The sequence below is a fragment of the Bactrocera latifrons genome, unplaced genomic scaffold (assembly GCF_001853355.1).
Source record: "Bactrocera latifrons isolate USDA-ARS-PBARC rearing strain unplaced genomic scaffold, ASM185335v1 scaffold_421, whole genome shotgun sequence".
Classification (NCBI taxonomy): Eukaryota; Metazoa; Arthropoda; class Insecta; order Diptera; family Tephritidae; genus Bactrocera; species Bactrocera latifrons.
Genome location: NW_017537070.1, coordinates 65,367 through 83,011, shown reverse-complemented (window position 1 = coordinate 83,011; position 17,645 = coordinate 65,367). Strand labels below are relative to the sequence as shown.

General features: G+C 31.2%; 2 protein-coding genes across 4 annotated transcripts in view; one reads left to right on the top strand and one right to left on the bottom strand.

The window, feature by feature from the left end:
* Positions 1-16,415, bottom strand: part of LOC108972777 — a 43,083-nt gene extending 26,668 nt beyond the window's left edge. For all 3 annotated transcript variants that reach the window (XM_018939557.1, XM_018939568.1, XM_018939570.1), the window contains exons 1-2: positions 15,890-16,415; positions 13,851-14,364 (exon numbers count right to left, since the gene is read on the bottom strand). In XM_018939557.1, the coding sequence (XP_018795102.1) occupies positions 13,851-13,971 (121 nt within the window). In that variant the 5' untranslated portion in view covers positions 13,972-14,364; positions 15,890-16,415. The remainder of the gene's footprint in view (positions 1-13,850; positions 14,365-15,889) is intronic.
* LOC108972778 (probable cytochrome P450 313a4) lies at positions 6,388-13,190 on the top strand. Its single transcript, XM_018939572.1, has 8 exons — positions 6,388-6,562; positions 9,008-9,211; positions 10,238-10,423; positions 10,490-10,559; positions 10,613-10,724; positions 10,787-11,005; positions 12,457-12,880; positions 12,970-13,190. The coding sequence occupies exons 1-8, from the start codon at positions 6,388-6,390 to the stop codon at positions 13,131-13,133; spliced, it is 1,554 nt and encodes a 517-aa protein (XP_018795117.1). The 3' UTR covers positions 13,134-13,190.
* Positions 16,416-17,645: the final 1,230 nt, after the last annotated feature.

Here is a 17,645-nt window from a genome sequence, read left to right as displayed (position 1 = left end):
TTCGGTTTCCGCCATTTTGTGGGCGTGGCAGTAGGTCGATTTTGCCCATCTTCGAACTTAACCTTCTTATGGAGCCAAGAAATACGTGTACCAAGTTTCGTCATGATATCTCAATTTTTACTCAAGTTACAGCTTGCACGAACGGACGGACAGACAGACATCCGGAGTTCAACTCTACTCGTCACCCTAATCACTTTKRTATATATAACCCTATATCTAACTCTTTTAGTTTTAGGAGTTACAAACAACCGTTATGTGAACAAAACTATAATACTCCCTTTAGCAACTTTGTTGCGAGAGTATAAAAATACTATACCGAAATATACAAGAGCAGAAGAGCACCCATTGCAGAATCTAGTGATAAATTATATGAACGGCTGATTCGATCAATTTGCTACAAATGACTATTATGCATGGCTGTTGTGAATTAGGGCAACTTCTGCATACATTTTTATCAAAACAAACTGTAACATATCTTTTATTTTATGTAGAAATTATAAAATCTATTTAAAACTTACCTTCCTCAACAATTTAACGACGTAATATGTCTTTACGTAAAATGACAGCTAAAAAAGGGTTGCAATTATATTTTTGCGTGACATTACACGCAAATATACGTGGGTTTTGGTCTGACATATTATATTTTACAGCCATTGCAAATAATTTTCTGCGTGTGTTTGTTGTTGTGCCGGTGCACCAAGAGTAAATATATGAAATTCTTGCACCGTGCAAGGGTTTATCAAGAGCAAGCGAATACCCCTCATATGAGCAATGTAGTGTTTTGCTGGTAACAATACTATGATGTTTCATTGTGGTATTTGTATAAACACAGCTAAAAAACAGGTAACAAACTGAAAATATATTAACTTAGAGTATTTTAAATAATTGAAGTTATTTTGTCAATTCTTTTGAAATATCGAATGCATATGAAACAAAGCTAGTATTTGAGTTAACTACATTGCCATGTGTGTCACCAACAGAATACCATGATACCTATACTATGGTACTGTTACTACATGTCTGTCTCGGGTATTAGAGGAAAACATTATAAGTATACATATGTATGTGTGCATACTAGTGTATATATCGTGATGTAATGAATTTAACAGCTCTATTCTGAAAAAACCTCACCACATGAGGTGAAAAGCATTTTGCTGTGAACCCGCTATTTTACAAAAACAAACAAGATAAAATAAAGAAATGGACAACCAAGAAAAGTGAGTAATTTTGCAAATTTATTAAATTTTGTGCATATATAATAATTTCATTTCTTTAATCGTTGGGTATTATTATTATTATCTTGGAACTATTATTAACATCAACAACAATGTCAGCCTCAATGTCGAAATTCAACGCAGAGTAACTTTTGCCAGCAGGTGCTACTTCGAACTTAGTAGGCAATTGAGAAATAAAGTCCAAAACTAAAACAAAACTCTATAAGTCACTAATTATTTCCGTAATGCTATGGCGCAGAAGCATGGCCAATGACAACATCTGATGAGTCGACGCTACGAGTTTTCGAGTGAAGTGAGTTCTGAGGAAGATTTATAGTCCTTTGCGGATTGGCAATGGCAAATATCGCTTTAGATGGAACGGTGAGCTGTATGAGATATACGACGAGATTGACATAGCTTTAGCGAACTATACTCCAGATCTGAAAGTATTCGACGTAGTACCGGCGGAAGCAGAAGAAGATGAAGACCTCCACTCCATTGGAAAGAGCAGGTGGAAAAGAGGAAAAGGACCTGGCTACACGCTGCTGTAGCTGAGCTTGCTGAAAGAAGAAACGATTGGCGCGCTGTTGTTAACTTTACTATAACCGCGTAAACGGTGTCAACGCCATTAAAGAAGACGAAAAAATGGTTTGCCCCTGTATATTTTGAAATATATTTCATATTTGAACATGACGTCTATTATTTTTCCCTCGCTTACGGTTTGGTCTTTATTGCAAAAAAAAGTTTTGAACCGAAGTTTGTATCTGTGTTCTTTAAAGTGATTATAGCAATTTTTTTAAGCTCGTCGCAAAGGTTAACAGAAAACTTTTTTAAATCTTAATTTTCGGGAGAACTAAAGAAATTTCAACCTAACAGATCAAGTGAAAATTCCACAGTCTCACATATAGATGGCGCTACTAGAATTAAATCTAAACTTCAAAAGGCACGTGTATAACTTTTGTTATTGTGAAAAAAAATTATAAAAAGAAATTTCACGTCTTTATAAAATTTCGCTTTTTGAAGGAAAATATTCAGTTGAAGCAAAAACTTGGGTGATGACGATTTTTCGGGCACTGCCTCAGGAAAATCAACCATCAAAGATTGGTACGCTCAGTTTGGATGTGGTATAATGAGTCGGTTGGCAAGGCTTGGGAGTCTGCATATTGGGATGCGCATGGAATAATTTTTATTGACTACCATTAAAAAGGAAGCCCCATCAACAGCCACTATTTTAAAGCGTTTTTGAACTCTTTGATGGACGAAGTCGCTGAAAACGGCCGCATTCCAAAAGAAAAAACTTGCTGTTTCACAAGACAATGCACCGTGTCACAAGTCAGTGAAAACATTGGCAAAAATCCGTGCATGGGCTTCCAACTGCTTCCCCGTCGACCGAATTAAAGAGATTTAGCTCCCAGCGACTTTTATTAGGTGTTGGATGGGTTAGAAAGAATGTTGAGGAAATATTTACAATTAGTTGCTACAGAGTATTATAGTTTTGTTCACCTAACGGTTGCACCTATCACCTAAATGATCAGGATGACGAGAAAAAAGTAAAATATACAACTCTCATTTGGCACAGGAAATCCGAGCAGCTAGAGGCACCTGTRGACAAAAAATTTTTAAYAAGTGAGCGTGGCTCCGCCCTCTAATAAGTTGAATGTGTTTATCTCCTAAACCACTAAAGCTAGAACAACCAAAATCGCCCATCATGAATATTATGAGAAATTCTACAAACAGTGTGAAAATGGATGAAATCAGATGACAATCTCGCTCACTCCCCATATAACGGGACTGTTCAAAACTACAAAAAGGGCGATAAATCTATAAAATTGTTGAAATCCAATAAAACTGAGCATTGTAATTTTGTATTATATTACTTCAATTTTCAAATATTGATAATAATCGAAATAATAGTAAAAAATAAAATAATATTAATTTCGAAGTTAAAGCTCTTTCAACAGTTTTCATATCTTATTTGTTATTAAAACACATTTTGTACTTGGGGGTCAAAAAACAGAATTTTTATATTTTTTTTTTCAGCTTTAATGAATTTGATCCAGTCCGAAATTTAAATAGTCAGATAAGTGCTTACATATGTATGTATGTTTGAACTAAACAAAACAATCGTATATATGTACAGAAGTATAAACTGAAACTAGAATTTAAGTATAACTGTCGCATTTTCATAAATTTGTGTAGATCTATAAAAGGTTTTAGCTTTTAACCATTATAAGTATACATGACAATCACTATTGGTAGCAACTGTACTTAATACACTTCCAAAAATTATTGTAGGCAATTTGCTGTAATAAATTGTTTAGTTTGTTTTAGTAAAATTGCAAAAGGCCTTTTATCTGAGTAGAATGGATGAATATTTGTTCAGTTTTCGTTATGTTTCGGTTGAATTTCTCTCCTGTAAAAAACTTAAACTTTGGTTAAATATCAGTTCTTTCATGTTTATCAGCTAACTATTGATAATAGGTAATGGTGTCAACAACGAAATTATAAAAATATATTTTCATGTGCCCAAAATCGGAGAAGAGTACTATGGTAATAATAATAAATTGAATTGAAAATATACAGCAATGGAGATACATTTCAAAAAATGTTTATTTGACAAAACATTCATATATTACATAAAATAATATACCAAAGATTTTTGAGCTTAGTTTTCGGGCACTTGCTTCTGGAAATTGCTACGAAAAATTGCTTGTGAGAAGCAGTTAATAGATAAATTCATAGAGTTCGCTACTGTCATCGAATCAGACTGCTGAAAATAATTTTAGCTCGAATTCAGAAAACTTTACGAAGTAACATAAATATTAAAAATATTTTCGAAAGAAATTTTTTCTTTAGAAAAAATAAATTTATGTCAGTGTAAAATTAGACTCTTTGTTTCATATATAGTCAAATAATAAAGTTAATCATGTCAATCTTTGGGTGCACTTATTCATAGTTTTAATTTCAGAGTAATTGTTATAAAGTGGTTAAAGGTTAATGCTAACACAAGTCAAAGACACGCATTAAATGCAAATAATTTTTATTTACATGTACTAATTAAATTGTCTCGGAAAGGCCATTACTCTTAGTTTTAGACCCCATATGTGCCTGCTATTTACATATCTACCCTGCAGGAAATTTTTATGAAATATTATAAGCGGATTCCATATACATATGTATATGAAAAATCTGTGGAATGAGCAGTGGTGTAGCTACGTAAACAAGGGCCCTTTATCAAATAAATGTATGAAATATACAAATATTTTAAAAATGCTAAGCTACTTAAGCTTTTTGTGTGCACTGTGTGGTAGGTATTAAAGAGTAACAACATAAATTACAATTAATACTTGGTGTAGGTTTGGCTAATAAAACGAAATAGAGAAGATTCAAGGGTCTACCCACTTACTAAATAACAATTATATTTACAATTTTTTCCTAGCTTTATAGTGGAATTCTGTAAGCAATCAATAGTCTAGATACTATTTGAGACATTCTGAGGAAAAGTCCCAATTTGTGACGAGTTACTATTCACTAAACAATGTCTAGCGTTAGTTTCAAAATATTTACCCAAATTTGAGAGCGGATAGTTTGCAGGTAACAAAACTCAAAATAACTCTTGTGTGCCATCATGGAGATCATCATAGATATTAATCGATTATCTTTTTTTATTTTGTAAGCAACTAAAATACGAAAGTTTTAAAAATAAATTAACTAAGCATAATTTTCGTAAATATTATAAAACAAAGCCAACATACATTTTAATTTTTACCAGTATTTATGTTTTTTTACTATGTTATAGAAAATTTAATATTTGTTATCGACATATTTATTTTCATTCAAGTATAAAAACATCTCTGAATAATGAAATGTAATAGATTTTGTGACTGTCACTTACAAAACATCACAGTACAGAATCGCACGGTTAATTTTCGCAAAAGTACCAATGACTTCGTTTAAACCCAGGATTGATGCGGTTTTGTTTTTAATTGCTATTAGCGATAAAAGTCCGTTATATATTTTGTTCATTAATGCCTTACATAATTGGTGAACAGTCCATGCTCGAGTTAGTTGAGGTAAAACATTAATAAATTTAAGCGAAAAACTAGGGCCTATTATATCTGAATAATTCTGAACAATGAAGTTGCCTTAATTGTAATAAAAATGTTGGTGGTAAAAATCAAATAAATATTTTTTCTAAAACTTAAGTTGCAACTTTGCTTTGGTCTCTGCCAACATTTTACTTGTCTCGCCTAAAATTTAAGGTCGCAGTTTTGGCTGCATAATTAATGTGGTTCAATACGTTGTGCATAAATGCGCGAAGCAACACGAACTCGAATTTTAGAAGTTTTGTTTTAATACTCTCTGCTTCACTACGCTCATCTTTATTGGGAGTCTTTAGAACTATTTCTGACATTGCTTTGATAATATCAAAACAATGAAGTGTTATTGTAGACATGAATTTTTGTACCTATTGCAGGTGACTTGCACTTTTTCACGATATTTATAGATTTGACCCGATTTATTGACTAAGCGGTATTAAAATCAAATAAAATTAAACTACTTTTTGACCATTATTATTGACATTAATTTACTTACTCCTGATACAGCATTAACCGTTCTCAAAAAATATCTTAACCCGAATTCTCAAAGAACGCACATCGACGAATAATAATCCGTCAAATTGACAACACTATCAATAGAACGAGTTTAGAGGAATTCCCTGGGCATAAATTTTGAATTTCTCTCAAAGCAATTGTCCCGCCTAGGCCCTAGGTAGCTACACCACTGGGAATGAGGTACTGATGTCGCCTTATTGTATGGATTATATCTAAATCATGTTAAATTCTCTTCTGAAAAACTAAATGTGAGCTTAAAAAAAAATGTTTGTGTTTATTTAAAACACATTAACCAAATTATAATTTACGTATATGAATATATTCCAGTTTATATACAACAATATAATTATTTACAATGTTTCACCTATCTTTATATTCATAACTTTGAAACGTAGTGAATTTCCTACAGGGTATATGAGTATACATAGAGGTTAATTAAAACATTAAAGCGCTGTAAATGCAAAAATCTGAAAATTTCATCTCCAAAAAGTGGTATTTAATAAACTAGACAATATTTCTACTATCAGTAAATACACAATAGTACTAAGTAAAGGACCATGGAACTCGCCGATAAACAGGATTTTATTAAACTAATAATTCTGAGTTTAACGTTAGCATTATGGTTTTACTGGTTGTGGATGAGAAAAAGTCTGTACCTATTCGCATTGCGCTTCCCAGGATTATTTGGATGGCCTATTTTTGGGATATTACTTCGCATTAAAAGCCAACATAGTACGCATAAATAAATAGTGAATTGAATAGTTGACATTTATATTTAAAGAGATCGCCGAAGTTCTCATTTTTGAATATGTTTTAGTTAAATAATATCAAAACAACGATTGTTGGAACTCTTCCGAATTCGAATGTGACTTCTATCGCTTGAATGAATAATAATTTAGGRTTTAACAATGTGGTTATTTCAAGAACCAATTATTTATAAACTCATGCATTCAATTCTAATAATATGCATATATCATATGTATACAGTTCATTAAAAAAATAACGTTTTTCTTTCGCGCGATTGAATCACTGAAAACTGTCCCCAGACGCCAATCCGATAGATAATGTTTAAACATCGATTAAAGTGAACATATCAAGAAAATATTTAACAATAAAAAATTTCATTAAATACAACACAATACACTTTCTATAATTACAACAACTTTTCCACATAAAAGCTACTGAAACTTTGGAAAATTAAAACGTTATTTTTTGAACGCACCAGTAGTTGGTAATATTTTTAACCACAACAGTAAAATAAGATAAAAGGAGGTGTAAAAAAAGCCAAACCCTTCTGAAAAGGAAAAAGGAAATTTTGAAAGCACTTTTTTTATAAAACTTAACAAATTCTGGAATTTGTAGTTCTTGTTCAAAATAATGCATGAAAGATAATTACTATTAATGAGACAATTCATTTGCTTTAAAGATTTGAGATTTCTTTTTAATCTACTTTTCTATTCAAGGATATTATTGTACATCATGCTTTAAACGTAATATGGAGAACTATCTTTAATAAGTTATATCACAATCGACCGATAGGTAAAAATAAAATAGAATAATACAATAATTTCAGTACCGGAGAGAAGATGTAGTCTACTTCCAAAGAAAACTGTAATTATCCTTATAATATGAAAATTCCTGTCTATTTGTTTAACTGCCAGTTATTGCCTTAACTTTTTAAAATATACATATATATATATATATATTTTTTTAAGCTTGAAATTTATCCTAAAAAATGTTAATAATCAAAACCTCTTCTAATATACTAGAGATAGAAGAAATTGGTGCAGTACTTTCGAAATTTTGCTCAATTACATATCTGCGTTTATATTATGAATTATAGTTAACAATGTACACTGCTAGCTCACTAATTAACACATCTTTGAATATTCCAATAGTATGGCTTGACATTTTAACATAACGGTATTTCAGGAAATATTTTTTTTTTTTTGCATGCTAATTCATTGTCATTTTGCGGTTATAAATCAAACATCAGTGAAAATTTTGGGGTGTGTTTCAAAGAAGTATACCTTTCATAAAAGCTTTTAATTTAAGCTGGCCTTTTAACTAGCACACCCTGACATTAGAAGAGTTTTTAGTATATCGCTTGCGTTAAAGTTGTGATTTTTTTCGAGATTAGTAATAAGTAAAAAAAAAAGGATATTTAAAATGGGGCTTTGCAAGAGCTGTGAAGAGGAGAGGCGCCTAATATGGAACATGTTCCAGGTCAGTAAAAATATTAGTGAAATTGCTCGTTGTCTTAAAAGCTCACGGAAAAAAATTTGAAACGCTCTCAGATATTGCCATGAGAATAGAACATTTGCAAATAAAAGGAAAAGGACGAAGGAGAAGGTTCTTTCATTGCTCGGCAGGCCCTTAAAGATTATTTTGCAACTTCTTCCCAATACGAGCTTTAATGCACGAGGAATATGGCGAAAACATTGCCAGTAGGACTGTTAGGAGGGGATGCCACAGTTTAAAAAAAACCAAAAGTTAGACACAATAATCGAAAGAAGCGACTGGAGTTTGTCAGGTTGCATATGTCGTCACCTCTTTCTAATTAGAATTCTGTAGTTTGCAGCGAAAAATCTAAATTCAATTTACACGGGTCTGTTGGAAAAACTTATGTGCGACGCCCTCCAAATAAAGAATCGGACCCAAAGTATACAAGGAAGACGGTTAAGTTCGACGTGCGGTGTGGGGTTCTTTACGAAGCATGATGTTGATCCGATAGTGCAGATAACAGGCCAAATAGATTCTATAGCATACCAGAACTTACTTGAAAATAATCTCGTATCTTTTTTGGTAGGCTTACCGTTATCTGTATACACCACCGCAATTTGTATAGTGGTGTATAAATGTAAAAAACGCAAATTGCAATATACATACAATGTAAATGTACATATAATGTGAAATAAAATTTGAAACTCTTTTATTAGCTTCACCTACATGAATGCTACTTTTTACAGTGTAACTGAATGGCACTGTGACAAAATGTACAACTAAAAGTTTGATAAGTACTACAATTAAAAAAAGAAACAAAAAAACATAAAAATATGCAGCTAAAAGAAACGTAAAAAACAGTACATACATATAAGTGTATTGATTGAGTGTGTGTATAGAAAATTATAAACAAAATTAATTATTAATTTCTATTAAATCATATTTTAATAACAGATCTTATTCAAGAGTTTGGCAAAATATTCAAAGATTGTAAGGCATACACTGTTTGTACATGGATGGGCACATATCCAATTATTATAACAGCTGATCCACCTTTCATAAAAGATGTACTATCTGCAAAGGAGTTGCTTAATAAAGCCCAGCCATTATATCAGCCACTCTATGACGCATTCAAAGGAGGTCTTATTGCAAGTCCAGGTAAGTAGTAATTACATATAATATATTTCGCAATTACGATGAAGCATAGTTGAAAGATTCAGTGCAAGAGTTCTTAATTAAACAACGATAGCAATAAACAGTGCGTATGATTGGAAAGGTTGAAACTATTATTTTAATATATAAGAGACCTATCTTTTAAAATTACCGAGTTTAAAAGATTAAGTTGTCATTTTATGTCCTAAAATTCGTGTTTAAAATATTTGAACTAAATCAGTGTTCCAAACAGCATTTTTTGTAAACATTAGTGTAATATTTTAAATTTTCGAATTAATTAATATTTTTGTATATAAATTATTTAACGACTTAATTGAGCCATACTTCATACTCATATTATATTTTAGATTTTAATAAAATATCACTTTTATACTCTGGCAATATGTTGCAACAAAACATAATACTTTTGTTCACCTAAAGGTTGTTTACTTATGTATATCACCTAAACATAATCGATTTTTATATAGGGTTGTCTGTTTGTCCATTCGTCTGTGACAGCAGTTCGTAGATGATTACAAACAAAACGCTTAAAGTGCTATAACTAAGTACTAATTTACGATATGACGCTGAAATTTGGCAGAGGGGAGCAGAGTAGCAAGTGGCATCCGTTCAATAAAAATTTTGAAAAAGTGGGCGCTCTCAAATATGTTTAATGTATATATATCATTAACCACTAAAGCTACAATAACCAAATTCGGCTAGAGCAAATTTTATAAAATCTTCTACCGACAATGTGAAAACGAATGAAATTGAATAATAATCATCCCACTCGCCATTTAAGAGTACTGTTAAAAACTACTAAAAGCGCGATAAATCAATAACTAAATATTACAGTTTAAACTCATGCATTTGACCGAATCTTTGAACTGCATTGAAGCCCTGCTTTAGAAATTATATTTTTTAAGGCGGTTACTATTTGTTGCATAGCCCACATTATTGCAAACATCTACTTTCTAATAACAAATTAATCGAAATTCAAAAATTGTAATTGATTTCAATTAAATGGCATAGCGGATCAATGGCATAAAAATCGCCGTATGATAAATCCAAGTTTCCATCAGAAAGTACTGACCTCTTTTTTGCCCGTATTTAATAAAGCTAAAGACGGGGCTATTCTAAAATTCAGAAACTTTACAAGGAATGAGCATGTCTATATTAGTGAAGAGTTGCAAAGGATCACTCTAAGTATAACTTTTGGTGAGAAATTTTAATATATGTACTTACATAAGCATCTTTAGCTTGTATTAATCGACTTTAATGCAGAAACCACTATGGGAAATGAGATGAAAAAAGGCGATCAGGTGTCAGAGGAATTAGTGAAGTCATATGTCATGTTAGTACAAAATAATAAATTATGTAGTTTAATACTGTTATAAAAAGTTTTAGAAGCATGGAAAAACTTCCAATTGAATGCTTCTTAGCATATGTGAAACTGGATCGTTTGTACGCCTGGTTTACGAAAGCATCGAAGGAATTTCTGTACAAGTTTCTTAAAGGGGTAATTAGTACTAGCTATAAAACAATAAACATCAACAATTATTCTGAATATTATTTATTTAGCTTTTATATAGAAAACTCTCACAAACCCCAAGTACGGAAAATATTCGACTTGATGTCAATATATCTTCAAATAATTCTGTAAACAGTGATTTACATGAAAATAAGGCATTTAATGAGAAGAAACCAAATATTTTCATTGACCATGCTATTAATTTATATCGAGAAGGAAAAATTTCGCATCAAGATCTCATTGGTGAAACGAACACAATTGTATCTGCGGTATGTAAAAAATGCTTTTAATTTTTGCAATTACTTATAAAATAAATTATAGAACCTACAACCACATAGGAAGAAAAGTCGTTGCCTTATTTTGATATCGTAGTATTGGTTACTGTATGTTTAAATATGAAAAATAATAATTTTTAAATCCTAAAAAAAAAAACTGATATAAAATTGCCGGTCGACTGTCGTATTGAACGGTTTTCAGTAACACTTTCAACGGACTCTCGATTGGACTCAAGATAAAATGACACATCCACCTTTCATTCATTTCCCAAATCGGCACCGCAGGGGCGCTGATATATGTAGTTATAATTAAGGGGCAGTCAGAGGCACAAAAATATGACAATTTTCAGTATTTTTTTTTTTTTTTTTGCTATTAAATCGTGTTATTTTATAAAAGTAGTAATATGGCATTATTATAGAATGTGTTGAATTGAAGTCACAAAAATTTCAAAAAACAAATTTTTATTTCCAAAGTTACAGTTGTCAAAACAAAGTACTTGCGGTGATAACCATAAGTCCTTGGAGATACATCTAAAATCAATCGAACAAACAAAAAAAATTAGTTTTATAAATAGATAATCCTGGACCTGATCGAAGGATTTTTTTTAAATAACAAAATGGCGGCCCAAAGAATTTTTTTTCTAAATTTTTGCGAAAAAATCAACAGTTTATTGGTTTTAAAATATCAAAATTTAAAAAAAAGATCCTTCGATCAGGCCCGAGTTTATTATGTATTCTAAAAGCTGTATAAATTTGATTGAAATCTACTGAGCGGTCTTCGAGTTACAGTTGTCACCAGTTCAAAAAACAAAGTTTTGAGAAAACGCATTTAAAGTTTCATACTAACGCTTTGAAGTGCCCGAGCTCTCTTTCTTATTTGTCGAATAACTCAAAAACTAATTATCTAATCAACGTGAAATTTTAAGAGAATGGTTTTAAGATATTACACTTAACGAAAATGCAAAAAAGTAATAATTTTTTGTAAATTCTGACCACCCCTAACCCCTTAAGCAAACAATTATATTGCACTGCCTAATAATTGAATATACTTAATATGTATATACAAAGTCAAAACTTTAAAACACGGACTCTATGCCGCTAAATTCTGTTTAGTAATGTTTTACACTTCTTTTAGTAAGATATATTTTTGCAAAACTATTTAAAATAAAAACTTTTAAATTTTTCATGTTGCTGAAATGTGGTAAATTTTAGAGGTTGTAGAAAAAAATGTAATAAACTTGAAAACTCTATTCCAATAAAATTATCAATGTTATTAGAGTAAAGTTTTACCATTAAAATCCGTAGTTTTGACGTTCAAATAAACTGTTTATAGTAATAAATAACTAGAATATTGATATATGATTTCTATGTTTTTTTTTAGGTAATCTATAAGTAACTGGCCTTCATATTTCCGTAATTTTTACTTTATATTAACCATCTTATAGGCTTTTGAGACGACCGCCAATGGACTATTGTCAGCACTTTTGATGTTAGCTATGCATCCTGCTGTACAAGAAAGATTATTCGAGGAAATCGAAAACATGTTCCCCGACAAAGATTTTTTCGTGGACTGTGAAAATATTAATAATCTACCATATTTGGATATGGTTGTAAATGAGACTTTACGCTTAATGCCTTCCATACCCATGATTGGTCGTCAAGTCATACAAGATACTACACTGAGCAACGGTTTAGTGATTCCAAAAGGAATCGAAATTTTAGTTTCAATTTTCGATTTACATCGGAGAACTGATATTTGGGGTRTAAATGCCGATAAATTCAACCCAGAGAATTTTTTGCGAGAGAATTTGCAAGAAAAGCATTCGCATGCATACATACCTTTTTCGAAAGGTGTTCGAGATTGTATAGGTAAGCATTTTTACCACATTATAAATGTATATTCCTGTACCTCCATATATAAACGTTTACTTATAATTGTTATATTATTTTTCTCACAGGATGGAAATATGCTCTTATGACAATTAAAGTACTATTGGCAGGTTTCATTCGGAATTTTTCTTTTGAAACCAATGTTAAATTGGAAAATTTAAAGTTTACGAATAATGTATCACTTAAATACACTAATGAACCGGCGTTTACAATAAAAGACCGGTGTAAATAATGCACTTGGKTGCAAATAAAGCATTATTAAATAAATAAAATAGTCTTGGGTAAAAAAGTTTACAGCACTTCGCATTTAAAAATTGTAGATAATTCCTCAAAGGATTTGTTTCAAAATTATAATTTATGTCAAAAACTTTTGTATATTTACATTACTTTTCTGTTTTGTATTTTTATCAATTTAAGAAGTTAAATCAACACAAATTAAAGTAGATTTTAATAAATTAAGGTAGATATTTTTCATATTTTTTGCTTAAAAATAAAATTGAAGGAATTTTACATTTAAATTCATTCACAGGGTTATTACTCCCTATTTTCTCAGCAAATATTGATACATTATATTATTATATAAATTTTTTATCCATTTTAAAACAACAGAAAGGTTGACCAAAGTTAACCAACTCAAGATTACATCAATTCTAGTTTAAGTTAGTCTGTATTGAGATGCTGTACAGAGTGTAAAAACTATTGCATAGGCACACGGAGAATAAGCTTTCATTATGTAGTTGTATTTCTGTGATAACAACCTAATTTGATTTGATGTCGATAATACCGAATTTCAAAACGTAAACTAAAATTCAGCTGAGTTGAAACCAGTAATAGGGGCATTAATATTTCATTTCTTTATTGTTTGTACGTATGGACAGATCACCAAGCGCGGCGTAAAAGAGATATATTGCAAATTAAAATATCAGTTTATTCATAAGCATGAACTTACCTAATTTTTCTCCACCCACAACGTCACGAATAGGCTGTAATAGTAGTAGTACCGTAGGGTAAATAACCATCCATTTTAAGTGGGAAATCGGTAACAAAATTGGATTACTCAGCAACACCATTTTGTTGCACACTATGAACTTGGCTGCTTCGTTTATTCTAGGAGGGTTTCTCGACACAAGAAATTAATGGTAACAGCACTAAAATATTGCTTTGATTTCCTCTCTATTTATTCTGTCACTATATATAGTTATTACACACACACAATTCCTTAGCTATCAGTCGGATATCATTTAATTTCATAATTTCGGGTTAACTTCACATTGATCACCAAGCGTTTTCGGTTTCTTATTCTCTAGGAACATGTTTCTCCAGAGTAACATAGTTTTGTATACCTAACCATTGTTTGTAACACCTATCTTATCGATATACAGCTACATAGTTACATAAATATGTATATAAATGATAATATTGACGAGACAAGTTGAATTCCGTATAAATGTCTGTCGATCCACCTATGAAAGGGACTCAAATAAAGATATCTTAATAAAACTCGTTACTAGTATTCCCTGGTATTATTAGAATGTTGGTGTTGCAAATGAGTGGCATCGGATCAATGCCACGTTTGGAACTTCGAATTGGAGTGGTAAGGACTTCGTCCACCCCTTTTTTCGAATATGTCGGTCGGAATATGAACATTTCATCCTTATAAATTTGTGCGAAAACATGTTCTTGAGTATACTTGAATCCACAATCCATTTATACCTTCCCCTACCCCCCATATTACCGATATAGTGAATGCAGATTTTGCACCTGGCTTTAAACCGTTTTTGTTGAACAAAATGTATGAAATAAAGTGGAAAAGTTTTCATAATTATAATGTGATTTAACGCTGAATATGAAAGCAGTAGATCTTGGTATAAACTTCATATCCTTAACTCGTTTAATGATTCTCGATTGCCTGGTTGACTTTTCCCACGTATGTATATCCAACTCTTTGGTTCATTTAATACCATATATTTTTTTTTATTTGTTTCAACCGTAAATCACCATAATAACTAAACGAGAATTTTAAACCCGAATAAATTAACGAAAAGTAAAGCACTTTTTCTGTAACTATTTTATTTATTGATAAATCCACACTATAACTAATTTTACGAAAATTCACAAATACACATAAAATTAAAAAAAAGGAATTATGCTGACGCTTATATTTTAAAATCAGTTATCAATAAATGTTTTACGATTTCATCTTCAATGACGCTTTTATGCATACTTGACAGAATCAAAGTACAAAGTACATACATCTGTATGTACATACATATATATTTAAATACGTATGCCCACACTACACATATCATAATTACATATGTTCATATCCAATCGTGGGATATTTTATTTTATCCATTCTCAATTAATTAATTCCTTCCGTCATTTTGAAATCGAAGATTCAATTAGATTGGGTCCGTATTTCTAATAATCACTCAAAACAATATACAATTGGAGTATTTCCGCATTCCATTATCTGACTCCTACTTCAAAACTAAAAAAAAGTTAAAAAAAAATTTGGAAAACCTTCCTAATACAATAAATAGTAGAGTGCACAAAAATTACCCTAAGAATGGAACCATAATATGTAACCATGTACATATAAATCACTTCACTTTACTTCATATAATATAATATTAAATTTGATTTCGTAGTATTTTTTGAAAAGACACTCGCTTGATGAATCTATAACCACAATTATGTTCATCAAACAAGACTTTTTTACTTAAATCATATTAAGTTTAGTTAAGACAAAAACGTATTCATTTGGAAGTATGATGTCTTAAACGGTATGTATTATATTGATTTTATTATCAAATTCACATATGTATGTAGATCAGATTCCTTAATAGTGATCATAACTAACTCATCCGTCTTCATATGGCACATATAACATATGACCTTATTTTACACACAACAAACTTATTTTTGTATGTATGGGTGTATGTGGTATTTAAAAGACTTATTGCTAGTTAAATAGATGTTGCTTACAAAAACTCAAAGAGATTCTTAGGTTTCATAATTCCCTCAAAAACTTTACTGTTTACATTTTGGATAATAATTCCAGATTTTACATAATATTTTGTTAACATTATTTTATGTACTTTTATTTAATTTTTATCACAACTAGGACAGCATTGCTTATTAATCCAACTTAACTATACACACTGCCTGCATTAAACGTAATGCATGAATTAGTTAATTAAGACATATGTTTGGGTATTTTTAGTTGGCTTGCAATTTATTCGTATTTGCACTAAAATATTTTCGGCACTTTGTACGACAACATACATTCGCACATATAATACACATACTCATGTTTTTAAATTTCAATTATTTGTCAAATCACGCAAATTAACCGGTGGACATGTCTTCACACGAATCGGCAATAAGTTTCTTTTATAAAACACTTTGGTTAATGACTCTGAAATTAACGCAAAGAGGATACCGCAATAAACAATCGTGTGACGTAAATCGAAATTTTGTTTCAAATATTGTAAGGAACCCGCAGCGTAAATGTAATAACTACCGACTACGATTAGTGACTGAAGCGTAGGGCTTCAGTCACGCTGTAACAAACGTGGATGAATTGCAAAGCTGGAATTCTGTGTTCTCAAAACAGCGAAAAGCACAAATAGGAAGTGGCTCTCTGAGAGTCTCCAAACATACAAGGACTCTTGTATGTTAATGTTAACGGACCCGCCGCAAGTATAGATTTGCTCTTTCTGCACATCTTAAATGTGCCGCGGTACATTGTTCATGTGTAAGTAGTACGAGTATAGGTATACATTGCCTTTGTAAATTTGAACGCCAACGAAACAGTTGTTACTTGCGTACATATGTATAGTACATACAAGTAGTAGCATAACTATCAAGGGCTATGGCGGAGTATTGCTCCGGGGCAATCAAATACAGGGAGCCCTCGAATCCTTACCCGAAATCTCGATCGAACTGAACTTTTGGAAATTTCTCCCATTTTCAAAACAAATATGACAGGTTGCAACCCCACTTTAATCATGACAACTCAGGAGAATTCCCCTAAATTGTTTCTGTAGGTTAAGGGTAAGTAGATAGGGTAAGTTGTCAATTTGAAGAATATGTGCCTTTTATTATTCATCGATGTGCGTTTAGTTGTGAATCCGAGCTAAGATTTTTTTCGAGAACGGTTAAAAAATTAATACTGTATCAAGAGTAAGTAAAAGGGGCCATTATGCGTTCGTTCTTCATAAAAAAAAATAAAAAAAGGATTTGGGTAGCGGATTGGCTGAGTAAAAGGATTAGTCGCTCTCATAAACATTTGTTAAAAGATATGGAAATTAGTAGTGCAAAAGATTTGACAAACTTTTTTCGCATGGATGCAACAACTTATGGAATGCTTCTGAGCAGAATAGCTCCCGCAATACTATAATTTACGATGCAATTACGCCATATGTTCCTTACTCCTGGACAAACCTACGAAGATTTGAAATTTTTAACAAATATTTCAGGCCAATGCCTTGGAAAAAATATTTTAGAGACTTGTTAATCTATAGATGCTCAATTAAAGCTATTTATACAAGTAAGCAATACATACATACATTCATAAACTAGGAGTCAATTCTCTAAGGACACTTTGTAAAAAATATTGCATAATATAAAAGATAAAATACATTAAAATTAAATAAACGAACAAAAATTCAATACTGAGATCAAAATGTGGTGTTAGTTCAGGTACACATTTGATTTACAGAAATTTGAATGTGATGAA